Below are 27583 nucleotides of genomic sequence, written 5' to 3' on the forward strand. Positions count from 1 at the left end.
TGCAGTGTCATGCACAGACAGTAGTTTTCATTTAGTAACATAGTTGCATATTTTTGTTTTTTTTATCTACTGTTTTATTTTTAGGTACCCATTAAATGAAAATATGTATGTAAACATAATATATTTAAATTTATACAGTATATACAGTATGTTCAATTTACTATGTATACCAAGCATCTTGAACACAGCAATTTGTTTTGTAGGATATATATTTCTATTTTATGTTATCTTGTCACGTTTCTATTGTTTCTGTTAATAAAATAGTTATTTACTTTTTGCTAAATTCTACTAAATTTTAAATAGAGTAGTTCACAAATCTCAGCATTTAAAAAAAAAAGTATCATGAAGGAGTCATCAATAGGTTTTTTTCCACTTTATTCTTTGCTGTTATTCTTGTGGTAAGAAACAAGCAGCCACTTACAGATTAAACAGGTTCACTGTCCAACACAACAAGAGTCTACAAACACACACAGCCACTGACCAGTCACAGTGCCTTCAAAACAACAAAACCATCCAACAATAAAATAACGTTGTTGTAGTTAATCGTATAAAACAGCACCAGTTGTTGTGAACCTGTGGGAGAGATTTCACTCCTCCGTCTCCATGTGGTGCTCTTCATGCATGGGTGTTGGTGTGGCACGGGTGATTCACATTGGCACATTTATTCTTTCAACTAAAAACAAACAAACACACATCCTAAATATATAGTACACAGGCAAGAAGACGTGATCATGTATAAATATAATACTGCTAGGCAGGAATGAGACATCATCAGGAGGTGAGAGGATCAGTGGTTTTCTTCAGCCTGTGCAGCTCAATCTTCCTGCTCTGTGGAGACACACTACTCCTCTAACAATGCCATTTTATTTTCCTACTAATAGGAAGTTTACTTTCAAAATGCAGTCCATGAGATGCTACTGAAACTCAACAACAAAAATTCATTTCTGTTTCTTACTTTCAAACCCGCTATGCACGAACTAGGGCCTCATTTATCAACACTGTGTACAACTTTGTTTGTAAAATTTGATCAAATTGTTCTTGTGCTTGACAATGTGCAAATGTTTAGAACAACAAATATTCATGTGCACATAACAAATTCTTAGTGGTAGTAAGTGAGAATAAAAATATATTTCCTAGAGCTATTGGACAACCCAATATTTTCAGGTGAGTTTCATTTGAATCTAGCAACTTTTTTGCTCTGAAAGTCTTTTATGGACAAGCCACTTGTGAAAGTGCATAATAAAATGTTATTGATTTATGAACCTTATTAAACAGCACCTCAACTTCATTGTCCGCAATGTTTGTCTTCTTTTTCTGTCTCAGTTACTACGTTCTTCCACCACAAGTACTCTATATAAAGTTTTTATTATCGTCAATAAATCTCATAAATAGACCAAAACCAACAATTAGTCCAATTAACAAACTATCTGTGTAGTCAAAGCATGATATTGCTTATTCCTCTGCGACATAGAGTTCCATTATTTTTCCAAAAACAATCAAAAAAACAATGAACCACATCACACAACACTGGGTGCCATGTTCCTTCATTACAACGAACACACACATTGTAGCTCATTATGGGACAATCCCACACACACCGTCCTGCTGCTGCAAATACTCACTAGTACACAAAATGTGTATTCATCCACCGCTAACAGAGGTCAGACATTTTAACAATTTACCTAGCCAGTTTTAAACCTTATTCGTGACCCATGTTTACAGATTTACACCTTCAATAGGAACCAGAAGAGGTGAGTGTCTCAGACAGGCTGCGGAAGTGAGAAAGTACTGAAAGACAAGCTAATGCATTGTTTGTTTTGGTCTTTACATAGGATTTGTTGACAATAACAAAAACATAGTATATGGCCTGCTACATGTTTTAACACTGCTCAGTCTGTTAACAGGATGGTGGTGACCTTTTATTTCTTTGTGTAAATGAATCAGTTTTAATGTAGAATAGGTAGGATTTATAACTCTTCACTATATACCAGTGTGGATGCTTATGTAATTTATACCAACGTTCTTGGGCCTGTTTTACTCACATATTGATAAATGAGGCCTCAAGTGTTTACAGCAGTCAAACAGCTCCTGTTTTCACTCAGAAGGCTCTAAGTGATCTCTCAGATAAATGAGAAGGCACTGCGCTAACTTTTACTGATGTAAATTACAGCAACCATGATTCTTCTGTTATGTATTATCAGTAGCAAAGTAACAGACAACTTTTCCTCTGTTATCTCCACTGTGATCTTTAAATCACATACTCTTCATCCTTCCTTCAAGAAACTGAACTGACTTCTCCTCTATGTTCTAGCACTTTGCAAAGTCTATAGGTATGACAAAAATGATGAAGTTTCCAGAAACGCCTACATTTAGCTGTTGTGGGATCAGTACTAGGACTGGAGTTAAAATCCAAGGTAAACCCACAGGTTACTTACATCACTCAGTCTATAGACCCTACTACGTTGCAGGTGAGGTTGGGATGTTTGTGGGACATGTGTTAGTCAGAGGCAGTGAAAGTACAAGAATGGATGGGGTCAAGTATGACTCTGTTAAAGAGAGTGTAGCTGTAAGATCACATGGTGTTTGAAGCAGTTGGATTTCATCACCACACAGCACAGTTCATCCATTGGAAACAAAAACACTGTTAGAGGAACTCATGGTGCAGCAGGAAGCCGAGCACAGTGGGTGGTTTAATCACAAACAGAATCCACACACATCTTCATACGAGTTTAAAACTATGGTGTCTACAGTGTACTGTATGTTGGTGTGTGTGACAGGGGTATAATAGATATTTCACTGAATCCAGTTCTACTATTTTTAAATAATTCGGTCGACATCACTTCAGTTGAAACCATCAAAAACTGTACTGGTTTTGATCTTTCACAGTTTGTTTAATTTGTTTCTTCACGGGATATGAGCAAGGTGCTCATGAGCAGACTTTATCAATGTTAGTATGATCAGCTTGAATTTGGAAAAATATTTAAATTCATAGATAGCCCTTCACTCTCATGTAATTAATCAGGTCAGTCACTCCAATTAAGACACAAATTAGATTTGTAAAAGTCACTTTGGCAAATCACTGATCATCAGGTCGTCACTGGACACAGACACATGCTTCAATTTATTTCCCCCTCTTAACTTTAATCCTGTGATTTTAAATCAGTGCAGTTTTCCTGGTTATTCAGAAATATACAAAACACGGAGGCTCGGATGGTTGAAGCTCATCACCAGTGATTACCAGATACCACTGGAGCGGCCGCCGGGAGGGGCCAGGATCCGAGCCGAGGACCTCTTCGGGATGTGGTCATCGACCTGAGACCCTGAGAGAAAAACACCCAAAATACAAGACATTAAAACAATGTTTATACTAAACAGCTGCAGTGTCATTAGTTTTATTCCAGCCTACCTGAGAGGCTAAAGGACGACTCATGGAGGTCTCTGACCCCCTGGTGCACCCGACTAGCACAGCCTTTGTTGGGTGTCTCTCCATCTATTGGGCCCAAACCGAGCTCCTTCTTCAAAGTGTTTGCCACCTTGGCCACATCACCAGAGTATGGATCCCTGACAACTCCTTTATAAGCCTGAGTCTAAAACAGAGAATTAACATCATTAATACATAAACATAGGGTAGGGGTCATTTTAACCCAAATGTTATCCAGTTGTCCTCAAAACTAAAAATGGTTTACTTTTTTATTTGTATGATGGAAAAAGAGCCCACTGGTGCCTGATGGTATGACAGTCTGGTATTACCTGTTTGGGATGTACTATGCATAACAGATGATATCTAATACATGGACATTAAAACACACACTGAAAAGTATTAGGTAAATTAATTTAAAAAATTTAATTTGTTAATTAACTTCTGAGAGCTGTCCACTGAAGAAATGTGAGCACAACCTTTGTTGTCTGGTGTTCTTGGCTAGAGGGGATATTAAGTAATACATACAGAAATAATAGTCCTGTCAATAACACACTCATCAAGTCGAAAAAGGAGATGACAATATATTTATTTGACTTGACAGTTATGAATCTAATCTTGGGCAGTGTCCTCAACAGTAGACTAACTTAAGATCACAGGACCAGACTGATTTTGGCTGATTCCTACATGCACCTAAAAGTTGTTGCCTTTTCTGCTGCAAGATAATGATCACTGTGATTAATATTCAAGCAAGGCAGCAAGCACAGCCCAGAAAAAGGACATAATAAATGACATGCAAAGAGCTCATTGAGTAATTCCCCACCACTTAGTAGTAAACTATCCAGTGCACCTAAAACAGAGCAGAACCAGAGTATGCAGAGGCTTTGATGGAGGTTTTTGCAGACAGCAGCAGCAGAAAAACAGTGTCAGCGAAGAGGGAGAGCATTAAATCCTTTATAAAGACTGTCAAACCAGTGGAGTTAGACACAGTGTGATGGGTGTGTTTGCTGCAGGTTCGCTGTCAGCTGACACAGCACAGCACAGCACAGTGTGAGCCTCGGTACCCTGCTGGAACTTTATAACAAATACAGTAAAACAAAGTATTTTGATTCAACCTTTACAGTGAGGAACGTGAGGACGGAAGCACAGATGTGAATGAATGAAAGGGAACACACCTTTTCTCTCTGCACCATCTTCTTATAGAGGAAGTCAGGGAAAGTGCGCTGTGGGTAGAACTTTCCGGATCCCTCAGCGCACATGAACACACCGTTCTCACACACAAGACGTCCTCGGCTGATGGTGACCAAAGGAACGCCGTGGCAGCGCATCCCCTCGTACAGGTTGAAGTCTCCACCCTGCACCTGCGTGCTCACGGAGATCGTCCTGCACAAAGAGAAGAGTCATCAATAAAAGTGTTTGATTTCCTCTAAATCAAGAAATTATGACAACATGGTCTGTGTTTGTGTTTGAAATATATCTGCATACCTTGTTGCATCTGGATCCCAGACAACCACATCAGCATCGGCCCCGGGGATGATACGGCCCTTGCGTGGGTACAGGTTGTAGATCTTTGCAGCATTAGAGCTTGTCACTGCCACAAAACGATTCTCATCCATCTTTCCTGTAACCTGCAGTTATAAATGCATTAAAAATACAACCATGGCATGTACATATCAATAATCTATGATTTTAATTTATATCCAGCGATTCTTTGTTTACTACTAATGTGTTTAATGCTGCACACAGTTTGTTAGTGTGCATTTGTGCATACGTACCACTCCCCTCTCCCAAATGACACTCATCCTGTCCTGGACTCCAGCCACTCCATGAGGGATCTTGGTGAAGTCCTCTTTGCCCAAAGCTCTCTGCTTGGTGCTAAATGGACGGTGCTCTGACGCCACAACGCTCAGAGTGTCACTGGAAACAGTTTAGGGGAATGTATTTATTCGCATCACCTGCTCAAACTATCAGTGATCAATTATCTCTTGCATAATGAAAATGTTTTTTTACTGTGAACATACCTGCCCAGCAGGCCCATGAGGTAGCTTGGTGTGTTGGGGTCCAGGCGGAGAGGAGGGATGATGACGTGGGCGGCAGCGTGAGTCCAGTCCTGGTGGTAATACTGCATCCCATTCAGCACCGCGTGAGCTACTGTGGTCTCTGCATGGACCACCTTACCTGGAAAGACAAAATGGCGAGAGAGGGAAGATTATCATCCTCTTCATCACTGTCACCATGTTTTTGACTTAACAGGTGACTCACCTTGCATCTTGGCAGCAGCAATCATGTCTCCAGCAGACATACTGGATACATTCACCAGGTAGATCGGGCAGCGGGCCTGCAGTCACAAGTGAATCCATTGATCTATCAGTAACCTACAGACATCTGCATATAAACACAATATTAAAACCTAGTGTTGCCTATTTACCCTGTTGGCAATGGTGACAGCTCTGTGAGTAGCCTCAGACTCCAGCTGCAGGTAGGAGAACAAACAAACACAATCACACAATGAGAAGTTTAAAAAGGACTCAATATAAATGTAGATATTGAGTCTTTATCACAAACTTTTATCCAAACAAATGGTCAGCTTATTTATCCTTATGGGAAACATACATTTCACTGTTGACCAACTAGTGAGGAAACTTTGTTTCTAAATGCCGAGGAGCAGAAATCATCATCTGTATAGGTCCAGTCAAAATGAGGTTTCCCTTTGCAATTTTCATTGTGATGAAAACAATAACTTTAATACCCAGTGACCATTTCCCTGGCCAACATCATACCTGCCATTCTATTGGCTGGGTAATTTTGAAAGGGTTATTTTGGGTCATTTCATAAAAATCTGAGAGTGAGAGCAGGAATCTGAGAGGAGAAGAGAGGACGCAGCTTGAGTGCAAGAAGAACTGAAACTGAAGCAGGACATTTGTACAGCAACAGTACATCTGAGTGCAGAGCAAATTTGTGCTCCATCAGGGGCTAATTGAGAGAGTGCAGGGTTTTGAGGGAAAGCGTTACAAAATCTGAAATAAAGATAAGAAAAAAACACCATATAATACCCTTGAATATCCTTAAAGCAACATTTTAAGTATAAATAAGGGGCCTCCCTTTAGGATAAACGAAAAGCAGAAAGAGAGCAGATATTACAAAATGCTTTCAGCCCACTTAACCTTATCAGGGTAATATCTAAATTGAAACATATGAGGGATTAGAAATTACCTCTGATGTAAATCTTACCTCCTCTGGTCGACTGATCTCAATACCCTCTGGTCCACTGATGCCCAAATCCAGAGCCTCTTTGGCACCCTAACAAAACACACATATGTTCAATTTCATTATTCTTTCCTAAATATTCAAAAAACACACACACAGCATCTAAAATGTTTCAACCTAAGTGTCCAAAACAGGTAGTGACAGTAACCCTATCACAATAAAATATTCATCAAGGATTCTACTTGAATGGACGGGATGGAGGAAGTAGATTTGTTTGTGTGGGTATGTGAGTGCTTGCGCACCTCTGCCACCAGCTCGCCGTTCTCGGCGTGGACACGTGCGATGGCCCCGATGTCCTTACAGGTCTGCAGCGTCTGGTAGAGCTCCGAGTCCCTCAGCATCATCATGTCTTTGTAGGCCATGAACATCTGGAAGGAGTTTACCCCATGCTCCCTCACCAGGGTCTCCATCTCATTACGCACCTGATCACAAGGCAGAGGTCAGAGGTCAAGGATAGCAGCCAATCACAGCTGCGGTCTTGCAAGTTTTGGTTTGAATTCTCAAAGGCAGACAGTGACTTGCACGTGTGTGTGTGTGTGTGTGTGTGTGTGTGTGTGTGTGTGTTATATGGGGCATAAACTGAGCTTGGAGAGCAGCCAGAATGAGATCACATTGCATTCACATTGGTGACTATCAAAGAGGGATTTGCAGGGTAGAAAAATCTATAAAATTCACTCAAAATGGAAAAAGAAGCTTTTTGATCTGAACCATGTTAAATATTATAACTGTCCTGCAGTGAAATAACAGATATAATGCACGGCATGGTCAAGATAAAGTATTGGAGCTGGAGCCAAAATCCAAATAAAGAATAGCTCCTCCGTATCCCTCTAATTTATTTTTTATAGTTGATATTTTTATATTTTTGTCATCTTGACAGAATTACCATGATATTTGTGACTGTACAAGTAAAAAGACTCAAACAAATTCTTCAACATTTTGACAGAGAACTGTCTCTGTTGACGTTTCTCTTAAGACATCCTGATGAAAATGCAACTGGCAAGATAATGGTGATGCAAGAAGTAGCATATACTGTGTTCAGTGTCTTTCTTCATTTAAAGGCCATTATACCATAGAACCATCTTAAAGCAGCACATGTGAACCAAACTATCACAAGCAAGGATGGAGATGATCGCACACAAAATTAATGCTACTAACCAAATATACTTCAGGTTAAAATTTTCAAGTTTTTGTCATTGTAGTTTCCTCTGTGTTTCTCAGAAATGTTTGTCAATGTCAGTTGGATATGAAACCATTGTTCTGAAAATCACAAACCATGATCCAGACACTTCAACAGCTGGAATAATATAATATTAAAATGAACAGCAAAGTGTTGACTAGCATGTTGACAATCTATTTATTAGTGTGAATTAATTGTATTTTAAGTGCCAGAATATGAGATGAATACAAGTGTCTTTTCATACATGATGTTCAATGATATTATATATCACTGTGGACATCTTTGGGTTTTAGATTGTTGTCTGCAATGTGATGGGCATTTTAAAATATTTTTTGCCATTTAATAACCAAACAATTAATCAATTACAAACAAGAATAAAAAATCAAAGGCAAATTGAGTCCTGAGTAAAATAAAATAAAAAACCTTGCTTTTAGCTGAAATGTAGCAGCCATTCAATAATTCATTTGTTGTACATAGCCCTTGATTTCACGGTGGAAAAGCAGCATTGGACATTTTACTATATATAATAAGACGTGGCACATGCTCAGGGTCATCAGATGATATAGTACAAACATTAAAGCCAAAGGCTGAATGAGGCTCGTTGACTCATAGAATCTGTCTAATGTGTTCACTGAGCATATGTTTTAACCTAGTTCATGTAAGGTTTAATCTAGGTCATTACACATTTCACCCATAAATTAAAGTGTTTGGATGCTTTATTGTTCACTCTGTACAGATAAAAGACTGAGGAGTGTGATGGTAAAAAATTATATCTGTTTATAAAAGATAGAAGTGGAAGCGCTTCCAGGCTGGTGATTGGTCTTGCTAAATCTTGAAACTTTGACCCCTCAGTGGGTCTTTACCTTTGGTCCCCACCAGGTCACGCCGACATGCAGAGCGTAGTCACAGCACGCCTTGGCATCGGCCAGGGCTCGGCAGTTCTCATAGGCGTCCAGCAGGGAGCAGTGTTGTTCAGGCAGGGCCAGAGCCATCACCATGGTGGTACCACCCATCAGAGCCGCCTGGGTGAGGTGAGAGGATGAGAAGGGGTGAGTTAGGGACGAAGGATGGAAAGAGGGAGAGAGAAAAGGGAAGACAGAGGGAGAAAAAGAACAGATTGATTAGAAAAGAAAACAATGATTCCACTGTAAAGAACACAGACTCTGTTTGTGTGGACGATGAACTGTTTTCTCATCATCATACGGTCTACCAGTTACTACTTGGATAAACTGATGGACGACGCACGTGTACTAAGTTGGCTATTCACATATGCTGTTCTGCACATAAACATGTTATTGGAAAGCAAAGTATGTATAATATTAATATGTTTCTTATTTTGGTGTTGTGTACGTTTTACCAGAAATGTCTTATTATATTTTTGATGTTTAATCTGTTGCAGTGTCTCGTGATCCCATGTGAAATTGACCAAATGTTACATGACACAAATAAAAACTGTAAACACTCTGATAATGCAATGTTCTCTTGAGTGTAAAATTTTAACTTTTTCTAAAGACACAACTTCAGAAAAAATGCTAATTTAGTCATTAGCAAACAAATTTTCCTTAGTTTGATACATTTATACCCCTATAGTAAACTTCTTTTATGACTGATGAAGACAGGCTGAATGTGGAGAAAAGTTAGAGAAGGACACGGAGAGAAAAATGAGAGGAGATGACAGGCTGGAGAAAATGGATGCAGTGAAGGGAGTGGTCTGCAGTGACTCGTCGCAGTCGGCTGAATGATAAATGCACTCTTGTGTAGCCATGACAACAGATACTGCTCAGCCATGCCTGCCACATGTCCACACCCTCCTCCTCCTTCTCCTCTTCCTCTTCCTTCTCTCACCATCCCAAACTGTACTGACAGTCACCCATTCAATATCATCCAGCATATTGCACTGAAGAGTGAAGGGAAAACAGGCAGCAATCATTTATCAAACAGGAAATGAACACAAAGAGTTTGGAAACATTGCTTTTCTTATATGCTCTGTCACTGCACTACACACTAGAGACTTGCAAGAGAGCCTCATTCTCTCTTTAATTCACTTTCAACTCACTTGAGTCAAAATAAAAAGGTCACTACTAAAGTATCATTAATTCTCCATCATTTCTGACTGAATTTGAACATGGCCCTGATTTCTGTCAGCGTGGATTTGATACTCCAGACTCCAGATGTGTTGGAGACGTGGGCGGGGTCATCGGTTTTTCAGTGACAGCTCAATTACCCAACAAGCTCTTAGCTTTCACATTACCACAGTAACCAATCCAAATCATCTGCAGAATCAGCATCGAAGGTCTCTGCACATGTGTGCACAACAAGTGTACTGTCATTGATCACTGTCAGTGTGTGTGAGAGTGTATCTTTGAGTGTGTGTGTGTGCGTGTGTCAGAGATCAGGGGACACAGACACACAGCTGGGGATTGTAGGATTTACACTGCTTGTCTGCAAGACCTAAATTGAAATGTACTGCCAGTGCTCTTTTTTAAAAAAGAGGGATTGTGAAAGATGTGTTTATTGCGCCCTCTCCCACATCTTCAGCCCATGTGCATGTGTGTATTGAGTGTTATGAGTGTGCATTTTCATCAGTGTGATGGTTTCAGGGGGCAGTATCTGACTTTTCTCTGCCACGATGGAATAAAGGAGCTGTCTGCTGGTTGAAATCTCTTTCATCCTGCTCTCTTTTGTGTTTTTACTTTGCATCTGTAACTACAGGCACAAAATAAACATCCAATTTTAGACTGTTTGAAAGATAAAACTGCTCAGGAGGTTGAAGAAATACCAAATTATCACTAACAGGCAGTTCGTAATACATAATCAGTCAATTTTGTTCTCATGAGGCTGTTTTTAACTGGTGTTGCTGGGCAGAATGAATCCACCATTCCACAGAGTAGAAACCAAACTAACCCTTTCTGGTATGAAGCATTTGAAAAATAGTCTCTATCATGCAGTTCTTCACATTTCATTTATAAAAACTTTAATAGAATAAAAACTTTAGTTCTTTTAGTTTCGTTTTTTTATACTGATTTATTGTGTAATTTAGATGGAACATGATGTATATATATGTATATATGATATATATCTATGCATATTGTGTAGACAAGTCTGACCACAGACAGCATGTTTATCCTGTAGTAATACACTACATCATACCATCTCCTGTCTCCCCCAAAACCCCTTTGGTTCCTTCAACATATTACTGATCATTGACAGATGAAATAAAGTGGATAGGCACTCATAAACCCAAAACAGTGTTTTAACATGAATCCCCCACTGTATTAAAGACCAACAACCCCTACTGTGAAGATAATCCCCTGACTAGAAAGTAAAACAGCCTGATGAGAGCCACAGAGATGGAGGAGAGAGAGTGAAAATGTGTATCTGCTGGTGTGTGTTGGTGTGGGCAGTAGAAAGTGAAGCATCAGAAAATAGCACGCCAACGCACACATCACTGTAGTGATTCAATGCCAGAGCTTTATCGTACAGTATGTTCAGAAAATTTAGACAACTGATGTAAGTAATCATGTAAGTCATGTAAGTAATTTACCAAGCTGAAATATCAATTTTTCACTGGTTCCAGCGTCTCAAATGAGAGTGTTCACTGCCTGTCTCTGTTTTTCATATCATAGTAAATTAAACTTTGGTGGGTTTTGAGCTCTGTGTCATACAAAGTGAGCGATATAAAGACGTGACTTAACTGTTTCCTGAAATTTTATAGACTGATTGTTAAATCAAAATAAAAACATTAGCTGGAAATGGAATTAATCATTACTTACAGCTCTGGTTTCTACTATGCAAATGAAAATGTACTAATTTATACTCCATTAATCAAGCTAGTTGCACCACAGAAGTTGTCCATAGAAATCAGATCAACGGACCAAAAATGTCCTATAAAAAATCTTGCTCTGCTGGATACTGTATGTATGAAAAAGCGGGAGAGAGGGGGAGACTCTGAGTGTGTGTGATGAGAGGATCTCTGTATGTTGGACTCTGGGAGAGGCTATCAGTGTCGGGCAGATTACCACTGCAGCTCTCTGATCAGCCTCTATCAGCACCACTCATACCTCACATTACAGCTGAACACCTCACCTTCCTTCACACACACACACACACACCCCTCCCTCCCCCCTCGACCTCATCTCCCTCCTCCTCTTATGCTCGCAGAGACATTAAAACGATCTCTGCAGTGTCTGCTGGGATAGATACTGCTCAGGCTATATGTCAGGTCAATATTAGCTATCAATCAGCAGTCAATCTGAAATTCTAATATGACAGATATGATTCATCAGTACTGCACTGTAAAGACTGATTGTGTATAATAGTGAGAGTAGCTCAAAAGTAAGTGCAGTATAAGTACATTATACCATATTCTGTAAGTAGTTAATAGTACAAATGTTGTAATAGTAGATATTGAGTGTTATTGTGGTTTGTAGCTTGTAGTTTAAGTGGTCTAAATTGTGTTTAAAAGGCTTTTAAAAACTGATTTCTGATAACTTGTAAGACTTCTATAACAAAATGTAAATGCAGGAGAGGGTTTTCTGGTGATGTCATGGACCCTGACATATCTAGGAGAAGCTGGTGTTAGCAGTGACAATACGTTTGCATTTCCTGTTACTGGAGTTAATGTATGGGGTATTAGTAGTGTTGCTAGACAACAAATGCAAAAATAAGTTTTTCATTCAGCTTTGTTAAGTTCATACATTTTAAGTTAAAACGCAGCAGGTAAAACACAACACCAAGTGCTGCAAGTGCCTAAATATAACCATAAAAAAGGTTATAATACTGTGGTCACTGCAAGTGTATTGTACTGCAAGAGCAAATATTTCGGTGGAAAAAAAATACTTTGTGAGCATTTTACTGATCTGTTCAGTATCAATATATTCTCCACTCGATAAATATGTAAATTAACAACATATCCTCATAAAATTTAAATATCCTCTAACATTAATAGAAAATGTAATCCGCAGCGGGCACCTTAGTATATCCTTATACTGAATAAAACATTTACTTTTGCCCTGAGGAAATTCTTTATTGAATATTGCATATCTGACTTCTGTTAAGGTTAAGTGAACATACAATACAGCTCAATAACTGTACACAAAACCTCATTACAAGATGAGCAACACGTATAAACAGGTCTGCATCTACGCTGGACCTTTCTACTTTCCACCATTCGACCCTGTTATATAAATTGTCCCTTACTGCAGATCAGTATGAGGCTTTCCTGGGGGGGAACAGGGGGTGAGACAGCAGGGGGTGAAGCAGAGGAAACAGCAGAGAAGGAGAAAGAGAGGAGGAAGGAAGGAGAGGGAGCAGACTGTTACAAAACGATCGGAGGGAGAGAAGAGGATGCGGGGGGAAATAGTTTTGGGGTTCATCCAAATTGCACATGAGCCATTGCCACGGTAACACAGTCACCATAGGGACTACACAATACTACCATGGTCATATGTTCTCACACACACACACACACACACACACAAACACACACACTGCTCACTCTGATTACCACACTAAGAGTGGGGGTTAGTTGCCATGGCAGCGAGGTCAGTGGGTAGGGGTTAGTAACGTGGGGGTTGCTGTGGTAAAGCTGGCATATGGAGGATTCAATCCCCCCAAATTCCTCTCACCACACTTCAGTTGGCATTCCATTAGACCCAGGCCTCATTTCACTGCAGCACTGCAAAGTCCCTGCAGTTCATATAATTTGCCATAAAATCTTCAAAATGCACTGGCAGTGTTACGAAGATAAAAGCTACTGGAAGTGCCTCAGATATCCAGTTAATCTCTTGCTGTACTTAGAGGCCAGTCAAGTAATTGTGCTGAACAGAAAGAACGTAAACCTGCCACGTTCGGTGGATAAATGGAAACAACGAGTGTTAAACACATAGGGATGAAACAAGGCCTTTTCACAGCAGACATTTCTATTTGTCATAGTAGAAAAAGGCCTATTAAGTATTTCAAAATCATGGTTTGAACGAGCTTCTATTCGTACCTTACTGTACAAAGTCAGTAATTGGTTGATTAAGTTGGGTAGTGTATTCACAGAAAATGAATGAGCAACTATTATACTAACTATTATATGAACTATGTCTCATTTGTATGTTTTTCTTCCTCTGTTGTCAGTATGACACAGTGACTGAAACACAGCCAAATGTGTTAATCAGCAGACACTTTCAAGCCATTTCCAAGCTGCTGCTCTGCATTGCTAAAATCTTGATTTTATAACAGTGAGGTTGTCTGAGAAAATCAACAACAGTTAAAGACCATGACTGCACTGTGATTTCAGCTATATTTACTTGTAAATTGATCACTTAGAGAGAAAGTTAGAAGCTCATTCATGTCAGCTGCTGTGCAGTCAACATAGAGAGGTGTGCCTGCGCAGGGAAAGCCTGACCTTGGCAATACCGGTGTCTTCTACAGAACATACCTAAGGTTTGTCCAAAAAGTCAATAGATCTGTCACCAGGTGATTTTTTGAAAAAAAGTAATTAAAGGGCTCTGAAATAGTCGGTTAATCTAGTGACAAAGACGTTAAGGTGTCAACACTGTTTTCTTAGCGCCAAATCATTTCAAAGAACCAACTCAAATACTCAGTTGGCTGACCAATGGTATAACTTCATCAGTGAGTCAGTCAGTCAGTCAGTCAGTCAGTCAGTCAGTCAGTCAGTCGGATAGGATTGGCCCTGCTGTTGTGGTCTAGTCAAAAACTATGCTAGGCAACAACAAAAAAATGTCCCACAACATCCTCCAAAACATGCAATAGGCAACACACTTGGATTTTTAAGTCTCCTATTCATTTAATCATCCTCTCCGCTCTGAGTCTCTGGGAAATATGGAAAATATGCAGATCGTCCATCGGAAATGAACTAATAAACCCAGTATGAATGAAGACTGAACAGCTGTGAGTGTGAGTGTGTAAAAAGAGAAGTCTTTGCTTTCAACCAGAAACTTGTGACAGCTGTTTCGGCTTGCTTCATATAGGACCAGTGTGAGAACATGTGTTGTCATTAGTCGTAATGATGAACGTAAGAAGGGATGAATATTTGAATATAGACAAGACAGAGAATGAGTGAGAGAGAAAGTATGTCTGTGTGTGACAGCTGTCTCTCGATTCTAAATGTGTTTAATCACAGGCATGCTGACGAGCCTAGTCATAGCTGTGGGTGTGTGTGTGTGTGTGTGTGTGTGTGTGTGTGTGTACCTTGGTCCCACTGTAGAAGTCATCCTGGATGCTGGCGTTCATGAAACTTTCCTGCAGATGCACGCTGGTGTCTATTCCACCCGGCAGCACCAGCTTTCCGGAGGCATCGATCACCTTGGCCCCGCCTGGTATCATCAGTTCTTTTCCGACCTTCCAGAGAGAACACCAACAGAGAGGTTTTATACAATGGCCGCAGTGAGTGCTTCATCCTGATTTTTAGCCTTGACAGTGGTTTGGCTTGAGGGATAGCAATGTTGGTCTGTTACTCAGTTGGCCAGTCCACCACTTTGGTCCAGACAGAAATATTTCAAAACCTCTTGGATGGATTAACTTGAAATTTCACGGCCCATGGAGGATAAATCCTACTGATTTTGGCAGAAGGTCAAAACCGCCATTTATCAATTGAAATATCACAATATGGTGTAAATGGTGAACATTATCTGCTAAAAATCAGCATGTTGGCATGCTCACCCTAGCTTTTAGCTGAAAGCACAGCTGTGCTCAGGTACAGCATGGCTGCAGGATCTTGGTCTTGTTTCAAATATGTTACTAAGCTATAGCTTCTATTATAGCCTAGTAAATGAGTAGTAAATGATCACTCCAAAGTTGACAAAGACAGTGCCAACACGTACAATATTATGCATTTGAATGGGAGTCATGGAGCTGCAAGAGAAAAGCCACTGTAACATTCTTAGCCTTTACCTCATCCATTATTTTTTTGTATTCACCCACATAATAGCCTGGAGTTATCAGAGTGAACAACTTGCATGTAACTTAATTTAAGCATTTTATGTGTCATTCAAAACCACAGAATGGTGAAAAGTAAACCCTCACAGGTTGGACATGAGCACCTTCTGGCATCAACACTGTTGTTGCAATGGAAATAATAATTGACAAAGGGAACAACAGCGCTCATGTGCTGCCATGGCAGCGGAGTGTTTCAGCAGAAGTACAGATGAGCTTTCCAGGTTTCTGAGTCAAATGCATCCTCTTCACACAAACCGATGCTTATTTCCATGACAGCATTCTGTGAACTAAATATAGCGTTCACTATCACTGCGCAGAGCCACAGAGTTCACTGAGTCGTTCATTCTCTTCATACTGTATTATGGTGAAATGAGTCACACTAACAGCTGGGTATATATTTGACAGTGAATGTGAGGTGATGTATTTGTGCGTGTGCCGGATGAGAAATAAATGATGCAGTATGTATTTCAATGTGTATTCAATGACACTGAGTAAAAGTCCATTTGCATGCAGGAAAAAGAGTGTTAATGTGGGTTACCTGCTGAATGATGCCATTCTCAATGTAGACATCTGCTTCGTGGGTGAAATCATCGTTCACCACCTTCCCTCCCTTGATAAGGATACGCATGGACCCCATGTTGGCAGCCATAGTCCTACCAGAGGAACAAAAAGGCATTTAACATCGATATATCTCAACTTCTGTTAGGGAAGCTTATTGCGAGAAATGTGAAATGACCAAGAAAATGCTGCTGCATGACTCATTTGGCATGTTTGAGTGACAGCCCAACTGGAAACCCCTCATTTTTTTTCAGCCCAGAACACTCCTTCCACAAGACCAATGTTTCTGCACACAAATGCATTTCACCACAAAGTAAATGATAGTTTGCCTAATGATTACCACTGCTTGCTCTTTCCTTCCAAGTCTTGGCTTTATCTGGAGCATTTGTGAGAGATACTGCAGACAAACACAGAAAGATTGAGCCTTAAAAATAGGTATTACTTGAATGGAGGCAGAAAAAGAGGTAGATAGGAAGATCAAGCCAGATAAGCAAAAATAGTCCTGATAGTGGGCAAAATATAGTGTTTTATGATTGTCTAAATGATATGTGTGAAACTTAACTCAAGGTTGGAAGCTCCAGAAAAAGTAAGTGAACTAGTAAGTGGACCGCAATAATCAAAATTTTGTGTCAGGGGTTAACCAAACCCCTGGCAGATATTACTGAATAATACTTCCTTTTCAGTATTTGAAACAGTCCAAAGGATATTCAACTTCAATCAAATTGTACTTTTTGTTTTCAGAAACCTGCCCTTGCATATCTCTGCAGGAACCTGGCCTTTCCAAAGGTCCTTTTCACAGTCCTGCACCAACAAGAATGATTGCAAAGGCATTGTGGTGCCTTAGCAGAAAAATACAAAGTCTCAGATGTTGCAGAAATTAGATGAATATAACTCAATCAGAGTCTGCATTGTACCACTCTGTTTTTTAATTGTATTTTGCTTCTGAGTTACTTGTTACAATTTCTGACACATATTCTGTCTTTCGACCTGTCCAGGGCCCGAAAAGATGCTGGGATAGGCTCCAGCCTCCCCGCGACCCTACTAGAGGATAAGCGGTAGAAAATGGATGGATGGATATTCTGTCTTTTTGTCCCAGGAAACAGAAAACTTCCTCCAAGCTTTTAGTGAGTCAGCTCAGTCTATGAAATATTAAGAGGTGAAAAGAGGATCTATAATTTACAAATCTATTACAGCATCTGTGGGAATATAACAGATTCTCAGAGTTCTGCAAGGATTGATGGAAAGTACAGGCTGGAGGAAGAAAGCTGGTTTAAAATGACTAATAACAATAGCTGCAGTGTTTTACAATTTCCTTCAAGGAATCACATATGACCTCTGTTTGTAGTGGACATGTTAAAGTGGATGAAACTGTCTGGAGCTAAAACGATTAGTCAATTAATCTGAAGAATTACTAATTAATAACTATTACTAATTGTTGCATAACTATTCTAATAACCCTATCGAATCGTAATAAATAGTTAATAATAGTAATTTTTGGAGCAAATATTGCACACATTCCCTTGTTGCAGCTGTTCAGGTGTGAGGATTTGCTGCTTTTATTTGCCTTATGTGAAGCATAAGGTTTTGGAGTGAAGTAATTTGCAGACATCATTTTATACATCAAAAATCATTAAAAAAATAATGCAGATTGATTCATAATGAAAATAATTGTTAGTTGCAGCCCTACTTTCTAGAAATGTATAAAGCATGGTGAAATAAAATGATCCTACAGGGCTTTTGGTCAAACAACATGGATCTAATTAACCTAATTTCAGGCAATTTTTGCTGTATGTTGCACAATAAGCACTTTTCAAAATGAGTGCCTGAGAACGTTTCCCTGCCCCCTCCGTTACAAGAGATAATGATAACTTCTGGCAATGGTAATTTCAGGTTGTGTTACAGTACATGTAAAACCCATTTTATGTGTTTCATAGACTCGTGTTCAATCGAGGAATCTGATCTTTCGTTTTCAATAGGTTTACACATTTTATAATTACAGTAAAAAAAAAAAGCTGAGTCTTGTATTTTAGAACTCAGAGACAATTTTGAGAATTGTCTGCTTGTTCAAAGTGTCTTGCTATAATGAGAGTGGGATTGTTTTTTATACATTTTACTTGCAAGGATAAATATAATACTATATGTGGCTTAAAATCAACCAATTTACTCCCAGATTCCCATCAAATAAAATATATTTTGATTTAATATAATAAATGACAAATTTGTGCTTTGAAATTTAATATGTTGCAGAATTCAGTGTTTTATGTATAAACATATTAGAAATTATATTGTTTATTCAATGTGTTTTACTAAGTAGAGGTCTTACATGTGATACTTTCAGATTATTATTGAAAAAGCAGCTTGATTAAGGCTAATGAGATCAACAAACTGAGAGGACCTTCTACAAACATTCCTGTGTGTGTATGTGTGTATTCTGCATGGATGGCTATATGCAATGTGTTTGATGGCAGGACACAATAGCCTCCCAGTCACACAGAATCAACTCAAAGAGATGGAGGAGAATAGAGAGAGGAAGGAGAGAAGAGAGGAGGGGGACGACAGTGGAAGAAAGAGAACAGTGAAAAGAATAACGAAGAGAAAAAAAAAGCCTGAAATTTGTATCACAACCAGATGAGATGGGTGCAATACTTAAAGGAATACATTAGATTTGGTTTTCCTGTTGTGGAATTTACTTTTAAAGTAACAAAATCATATAGTAGATACCAAAAATCATTCATGTATGCCTCACAGACAAATAGTCAATTAGTGCATTGGGTTGAATAATAGTAAAAACCAGTGCTAACAGTAGTTACTGCTCCAAACACAGAGGTGGGGTCAAGCTTAAATTCAGTGTGAGCAGAAAAGAAGAGAGTAAGAAAACAGCAGTTATTTTCAAGAAAATATTCATACTATCTGGCTTTGCTCTAAGCCATACCCTAAGCTTATTCCTTCAGCATTGAAGATAAATCATTTGGGATCAGGTCAGACTCCAGTTGAGCTCAGAGAAGATTGAGGCGAGAAGAAGGGATAAAAAAAAGAGATAGATAACTTAAAAAAGAGAGAGGCACAGGAATAAACATGGCCACAGAAAGAGTCCATGATAGAGGAAGAAGAGATGCAGAATAAGAGTAAGAGGGAGATGATTGTGAAGAGATGAAAGGTAAAGTGATCGTGGTAAACATGGCCGTGGCGCTGGGGGGTGTGCAGTATGGAAAGCAGCGCCCTAAAGGCCTGGCAGCCAGAATAAAAGATTGGTTTCCCAGGAGATGAGAACTGGAGCGCTTTCAGTGGAAAAAAGGCTACACACACACACACACACACACACACACACACACACACACACACACACACACAAACAAACACACACACACACATGTAGTATGGTGAGGCATACTAACACACCAAGACTGATTTGCCATTTCAAATTAATTTGTTATAAAATCAACACAAACACAGACGATACTGTTTGTAAAAACCCGACCTGCTGACCTTTAATTGTAGTGCCCCCATCAGACCGATCAATGTAGTGGAACTGTTTACTTATATTTATAAGTTTACTTTAAATTTACTTATAATATATAATATCAAAACAGATTTACAGGAAAGTTGTATTCTGTTGCGGATGGTTAAAACTTGAGTGCTATCTTTTGTGTATGAATGTTTCTGACACTGGCAATTAGAGAAGACATGATTAGTTGATTAATTGATTAGTTAATTAACATAAAATAATCTATCTATCTATAAATCTAAATGTTTAAGTCACATTTTGAGCAGAAATACCCAAAAATGTTTTGGTTACAGCTTCTCCAATAAGAAGGTTTTTATATCATGGTAAACTGAATATTTTTGGATTTTGTACTGGTGTTTGGACAAAATGAAACATCTGACAACATGATTTTCGTCTCCGGGAAACTATAATGGGCATTTTTCATTAATTTTATGTACTAAATGAACCATTGAATCGTTGAGAAAATTATCTGTAAATATTGATAATAAGAACAACTACAGAATTAGATTAATTGGCATTACTAGAATAATTAGTGGTAGTGGTACTATCCCTTTAAAATTTTATTCCTGTTACTAAAATCTACAAATATATCTGGGATCTGAGGCTGCATCTCCATTTTTGTGACTGAACTCTAAACCACATTCTTTGTCTTGCAGTTCTACATTCAGTATATCTGTGAAATTTTGTGGAATTGCTTTGAGTTACTTTCCTCAAATGCAATTCATTTGCAAGTGTTAACTATGTTTAAATGGCTGTTTATATAGGGCCTGTTGTGTCTGATTAAGGATTAAATGGTAGATGTTCCCCTTATTTTGTTTTCAAAAGCTGAAAAATATTAAAAAATAAGGTATTTTTCTGCAAGCAGAAACAAACTACATGTAAGTCTTTAGCATTAATAAATGATACTGATGCTGCTGAGTCTCTATCAATTGTACAGAAAGTGATCTGCCACTGTCCAGCCACAGACTCACAACAAATCCAATAGAAACTGACACCACACTGCAAACAGCGGAAGATACCGGCTCCAGCAGGCCTGGTGCCAAATCAAAGGACTGATTGAGTTCTGCTGCTAAATACATACTGCCAATTTCATTCAGTTCAGTGCTTTTGTTGGCATTAAACCCTGATGTTATTACCAAACATAAAACAGAATATAATGGACTCGAACCTGTTTCTGGCAAACACAAATTCACAACAAAAGCATCGGATGAAACTGATCAATCACTTACATTACTGGACATATGGCATCTAGTGTTTGTTTGGTTCTTTTTGTTCTGTCCCTGATGTCGGCATGTTAAACATTTCAATACAGTCCAGTAGTTTGTTTTTCATTTGAGCTTCTTGCAGATGTGAGAAAAAAAGGAAAAACAGTGAGTAGAAGAGAAAAACAAATAGTAAACTTGACAGAAAGAGGGCGAGGTGGACAGAAACAGAGTAATGCCTACATGAAATTCTGGCCTCTATAACTGATATTTAAAGGCTGAAGCTGCTGTTGTCACTATTTTCCAGTCAGCTCTGTCCAAACCCACACAGCTGACTGACTATGTGTGTGGGAATGGGAACGCTGACTAAACAGACCACTGCACCGGACACTGAAGGCTTTGTGTGTCTGTAAGGACTGTAAAGCTAAAGGAAATTAAAGTCAACTTATATAATTGACATTCTGGACAGTGACACCTTTAATACTCACAAACACACAGTAAGCCCTCCAGCTGCTCACAGGAAGGGAAAATAAAAATCACAGTCATTGCAGGTCATCTTGCTTTCTGTGGTACTGTAATCCTGAATCATGTTTGGTTAAAAATGTATTTCAAAAATCATAAAATATAGCAATGTTTACATAGCCTAATCTTCTTTTTTCTTTTTTAGAGAATCTACAATAATACACAACCACATCCAGTGGTTTCTGTATCTATATTCTCATTTAAGAAGTTTGATGGATGATGTCTAGACACTGCAAATATTATTCAAAATATTAAATAAGCATTTGTTTTACAATATGTATCGTCATTTTTCAAAGAGTGTTAATGCAGAAAAACAGTGACTCTCAGTCAGCAAACAACAAAACTGTGCATCATAGTCATCATCTGGCCTTCTTGCTCTCCATAATCAATTATACTGCTTTACCATCGGGCTTCAAACTATCATTTCCATCATGGATTAATCTGCTGATTATTTTCTGTCAGAAAATAGAGGAAAAATATCTCATAATTTCCCCTCAGTTCAGGATGATGTATTAAAATGGACTGTTTTATTAATTGTTCAGCCAACTAAATCAGTGAAGTGGAGTTTTTGCTTATTTTTATCCAAACGCATATCAGTGATATTTTTTTTGGATTAGACACACAGACTTTTTTCCGATTCAGTGGGTCAACTTGAAGTGATTTGAGGCAACATGAAGAAATGTGATGTAACTTGAGGTGAACTGGGAGACGTGATAAGACATGAAGCACAGTGAGGTGTTGTGAGGCATAGTGAAGCGCTGTGATGTGACATGATGCAATGTGAGGCGTCGTGAGGCGTCGTGAGGCGACGTGAGGTGACGTGAGGCGTCGTGAGGCGTCGTGAGGCGACTCGTGAGGCGTCGTGAGGCGACATGAGGTGACGTGAGGTGACATGAGGTGACATGAGGTGACGTGAGGTGACGTGAGGCGACGTGAAGCAACATCATGAGGTGCAGCCATTGGCCTGTTCTTAAGGTCATCTTGGTATGTCGTGGCCTCAGGATTAGCATCACGGAGCAACTGTCTGTGTCTGCAAAGGCAGTTTGAAAAGGTACATTTCCTTTGTCACACTAAAACATGAGATGGCTTCATGTGGACGGGAGGTTGAGATCAAAGATTACATCTAAAAAGGTCGACCCTGTTGTCTGCAGCAGTTACATGTTCTCACTAACCGTGTCCAAAAATCCACTAAGCTGAAAATCACAGATCTATTTTAGAATTTTTCAGTGTAGGTCTATGGTGTGAGCGTGTGTTTGCTTTCTGCTGTGTCATAGTGGGTATGAGACAGTCACACACAGACACACACAGATACAGACACACACACATGCACTCGCACACACACACACACACACATACATACACAATGACACACCAGGCAGCTTTTCTCACTCACCCTGTAACCTGCTGCTTCAGCACACACACACACACACACAAATGGAGAAATGCACACTCACAAATAGATGCACATGCACACAGCAATCACTCATACACACAAACACCTTATGCACACAATTTAACACACATGCACACAGACACACCCTCACTTTTCTCCTCTGTCTCTGCAGACAGCTTTTTTAAATGGGGGCGATAATTAATAATGAATGAGGAGCAGCAGCAGACTAGACCTAGACTCCCAATGTCACATCATCACAATGTCACAGACACACAGCATCATGACAACATACTGCAGTCATACCGGACACACAGCCACTTCACAGTCTGTGTATAAACTGTTTCTGCATCATCAATGTTACTGAACAACAAAAGTGATTGTGATTCTTTCATTGAGGAATCAAAATAATTTCTGTCCTTTCCATAATATAGTAAAATCTAAGACCTTGAAAACTACAAATAATAACGAACAAAAAAACACTATATTAATCAAGAAATTCATTATAAGTATGTTTAAATCTTTTTAGAAAAGGCAGAGGTGCAGTCAGAAAAAAAAGAAAAGCCAGCTAAAGAATTAAACCTTCAGACAGTGATCAAGAAAGTCAAATCTATTTTTAGAAAAAAGCTTGCATGTTTAGAAACAGTTTAAATTTGACATAGTAGCTGCTGACATCCTCAGATGTCTGTTTCTGAGCAAGTGCAGACTACATGTGTGGCATGGAAATATGTGTGTATGTGTGTGTGTGTGTGTGTGTGTGTGTGTGTGTGTGTATGTGTGTTGATGCATGGTGTAAGTGAGAAGAAAGGAGTAGACAGCTGCTGACTCCTGCTTGATCTGGAAACTAATCGCCACAGGGAAGGATGGCGTACAGTGTGTTTGTGCACACGTGTCAATTTGTGTGTGTGTGTGTGTGTGTGTGTGTGTGTGTGTGTGTGTGAACAACAGAGCTATTTAAAAATCGAGAACAAACGTGCATCAGACAAATTTACAACCAATTGGAAATAAGAATAGACATTAAACACTCACTCACACACACACGCTAACACACACACACACACACACACACACACACACACACACACTCAAAGATACACTCTCACACACACTGACAGTAGGTTGTGGGTTCTGCTGGAGGGTCATGAATGAATAAGCCAATAGTGAATAGTGAATCATGCACAGATAAACAGACAATAACAACAGCAGCCACACAACTAACTAGGGCATCACTCTTAGGATTAGGAGCATCTCTCTCTCTCTCTCTCTACGTGAGATTGTACTTGTGTCATATTGTACCTGTGTATTTTTGTGAAGGATGGACAGATGTATCTCCTTATTTTCCTACACTTTCTGTTTGCCTTTGTCGACTACTCAAGAAACTAGCTAAGAACGTTTTTAAAAAGATACTCAGAGCATTTTACCTTTGACATTTAGTCTGACCTGCCCGGTAACGTTTCTCTGGTGCCACCTACAGGCAGAAATATCCGTTTTGATGGGAAGATTTATATGACATTTATTGAGTATTAGTTATACTTCTCAGAGGATGAATCCTTTTGATTTTAAATGACCTGAATATGTTTCTCTTTTACTGCAGCCATTAGAACAAACTTTACATGATTAGCTCTGCAGCTGGGGAAAGTCCAGATGTTCGCCAAAACTGACACAGATGCTTACGTTTTTCTTATTTATACTACATTGGGTGTCTGCATAGGTGGACGTATTCAGATTTACATGCAGTATGTGTAGTTGGAACATATGGTCTGTATACTCCGAAGTGGATGTTGAATGGTCAAATCACACCACACCCCACACCTTTCCCGTGTCATAAGAATAGCTGTTTCCTAAAAGATTTGTAACTTGAAACCAAAAAAAAATAAATCCTCCAATCACGCCCACTTCACGCAGCAGCTGGACAGGTGTCGACAAAAACATTTATTATCAAACTATTTTGATAATCACATTTTTTAAAGGAAAAATACTGAGCAATTTCTTGGTTCCTGCTTCTCAGATATGAGAATTTACTGCTAGTTAACTGAATATCTACTGGTTACTGAATTCAAAGAAGACTTTTGGATGTTGGATGTTTTCAGACATTTTCCAAATCAATTGATCACTCGACAATAAATATGATCTGCTTCATAAACAGGGTGAACAATAGGCGAGAAAGGTTTGACCAAAGTATTGCTGTGGGGCAACATTGCAAACCATTGCACCACTCTTCCACCCATCCCTGGTAACTGCATAAAATATTTACTGAGTGCTGTCATGCAAACTTGAGAATTTTGGTTTCTTGACTCATTTTGTGGACTAAAAAACAATCCGTGATAATAATGGAATAGATGCAAACTATTGTAGTATACCATGTGTAAGTCAACAGTTGCTTCATCTTTCTAATGCATTCAATTCACTGTGCTGCACTGAGGACCCCTGAAGCCCCCTTAAAAAGGATTATTTAACCGAATGACGTGAAGGCCTCAACACTCCCTTATCCACTGGTCTGTGTGCAAAACCAACAAAGGAAAGGGAGGTAAAACAGAGAATCATATCACCTGTTCAGTGCAAAATGCTGTACTCAACTACACACACACACACACACACACCAGCAGGCTCGTTTGTATGCATGACGACACCTGCATACCCCCCTCTTCATCACTACCATTACTCAATACATTTGGTAGAACAGAGAATAACCTATAAACGAATAGCAGACTTACATAACGGGCAACACACACACGCACACAGCCTTAAATTGCACTGATGGCACGCCAAACACACACACAGACAAACACACAAACACACACACACACACACACACACTCACATCTCACCCATATTTCATCGCCACACGATGCTTACTTGCAATCAACCAATCGTTCATTTTCCACTGGATCTATGTGAAATTCACACTCTGTCATTCATTTTTTCGTTATTGGAAAAGAGAATCTAGCATTCATTTGTAAATTCCCATTCAAATGTAAACGGAAAAGCACGTCATTTGGGTGGTTGAAAATGTAAAATAAGCGACAGAAATATCTGATATTAAGCTAATTTAACGTTAACAAGTGGGAAATTAACTGACAGTAGAATCTTTAACGTTAAACGAGATATAACGCATAATTTTATGGTTCTAAATGAGAATATTTGTGCTTAAAATTCATCTGTATTTGTGAATTACTCCTAGAATAGAGAAAATAAGCCCTGATATTTTAATATTCATAACATTTTGGGGTGTTTCTTACCCTTTTTCCAGGTTTCCAGACCTTCCACAGCCGGAGCTTCTTACTCACTCTCCGTTGCCCAGCACCAGCCGAGTGCGCGAGGACAGCTGGCACAGCGCGAGCCGCAAGATGCTTCTTCACCAACCGTCCCGCAGCAGCCAATCAGAAAGCCTTCGGATCAGAGCAACAGAAAATCTGACCAATAGGATATGAGATGTGTCTATAGAAGGGGTCTCCGTTCTAAGCAGGCAGGGGCGTGTCTGCTGCTTTGGGTGCTGCCTTCATATGCTGTTGGAAATATGGCAACGACTGCCCCAATATCATAGAGGATGGTGTACAGCATTATAAATGATTGCTGTATATATAAAAAACACTAATTTACACAAATACAATAACAACAAAATAAAATATCATATATTTGTCCACATTATTCTGTTATTTCTTTTTATTGTTTTATACTTTGTTTTAAGTTTTTAGGCATTTTAGCTGTAATTTTGCAATATTTCAAAATTTATACTTTATTTATTTCACTTAAATAAATCATCTTTTCTGACCTCTTAGCCTGTCTGTTCAGCTACTGTGACATTTACATTTCCTCCATGGGATAAATAAAGTCTTTTCTTATTGTTAATGTGTTTTTTGTAAAGCCCATAGCCTACTGTAAAATATCTCATTGAGCATTATAGGCTCACATAATCATTGCTCTCAAAAGACAACAACAAATTCCCCATTAATAAATTTAACAGTCAACATAGTGAGAAAGGTTAATCTTTGTAATATTCAGACGTAAAGATGTAAAGGAATGAAAACATCAGTTACCAACATCTACATTTCCTCTATTTTGTTCAGCTGCTGCATCAACAAATTAGTTATGCATTGATTGATCTCTTAGATTTACCATCAATCAACAGAAATCCTCTTTAGCTGCAGCACTGTGTTTGGTATTATTTCGGACCTGCAACGCTTGAATTGAAATGCAACAAGTGTTTACAAGGAGCACTTGAAGGCAACAATATGGAGCTGAAGATCCACAGTATGGAGACAGGACTGTTCTCCTTGGCAGCATGGCTGGCTGCAGCTGTGGTATATGTGTATACATATATAAAAGCAATGGCTGGTGAATGACTGAATATTATTTGAGAGATATGACTACTATTGCACACAAGTTAGATTGGAAGGAACATACTGGGCAGTAATGAGCAGTGCACATGGTGACTATCTTAGCTATATGGACTCCCAATATTTAATTCAGTCTTTTTCTTAGTCTACGCTTTTTATTATGACAAAAACTACAACACTAATTTGAATCTTACCATACTTAATTAGTGGCCATTTATACCTTGACATAATCCATTATGAGGCAGAAGCACTGACATTAG

The 27583-nt window shown here is 39.0% G+C and overlaps 1 protein-coding gene across 1 annotated transcript; it reads right to left on the bottom strand.

The window, feature by feature from the left end:
- Positions 1–358: 358 nt before the first annotated feature.
- On the bottom strand, positions 359–26389 carry LOC111661482 (dihydropyrimidinase-related protein 5-like). Its single transcript, XM_023415065.2, has 14 exons — positions 26226–26389; positions 16348–16462; positions 15063–15212; positions 8726–8884; positions 6928–7107; positions 6650–6718; positions 5847–5891; positions 5681–5756; positions 5440–5596; positions 5194–5335; positions 4904–5046; positions 4594–4801; positions 3407–3587; positions 359–3320 (listed from the first exon to the last, which is right to left on the bottom strand). The coding sequence occupies exons 2-14, from the start codon at positions 16456–16458 to the stop codon at positions 3235–3237; spliced, it is 1707 nt and encodes a 568-aa protein (XP_023270833.1). The 5' UTR covers positions 16459–16462; positions 26226–26389; the 3' UTR covers positions 359–3234.
- Between the last annotated feature and the right edge of the window lie 1194 nt (positions 26390–27583).

The sequence above is a fragment of the Seriola lalandi genome, unplaced genomic scaffold (assembly GCF_002814215.2).
Source record: "Seriola lalandi dorsalis isolate HSWRI2012SDOR001 ecotype SW California unplaced genomic scaffold, Sedor1 jcf7180002054544, whole genome shotgun sequence".
Classification (NCBI taxonomy): domain Eukaryota; kingdom Metazoa; phylum Chordata; class Actinopteri; order Carangiformes; family Carangidae; genus Seriola; species Seriola lalandi.

What these genes read in the sequence shown, in the direction of transcription:
- LOC111661482 (XM_023415065.2), bottom strand. Translation starts at nt 16,458, where the DNA reads ATGGCTGCCAACATGGGGTCCATGCGTATCCTTATCAAGGGAGGGAAG. An exon ending in TGACCTGGTGGGGACCAAAG is followed by an intron (nt 7,108 to 8,725) that starts GTAAAGACCCAC and finishes CCTTGTGATCAG; the next exon opens with GTGCGTAATGAGATGGAGAC. An exon ending in TGGGATCCAGATGCAACAAG is followed by an intron (nt 4,802 to 4,903) that starts GTATGCAGATAT and finishes CTCTTTGTGCAG; the next exon opens with GACGATCTCCGTGAGCACGC.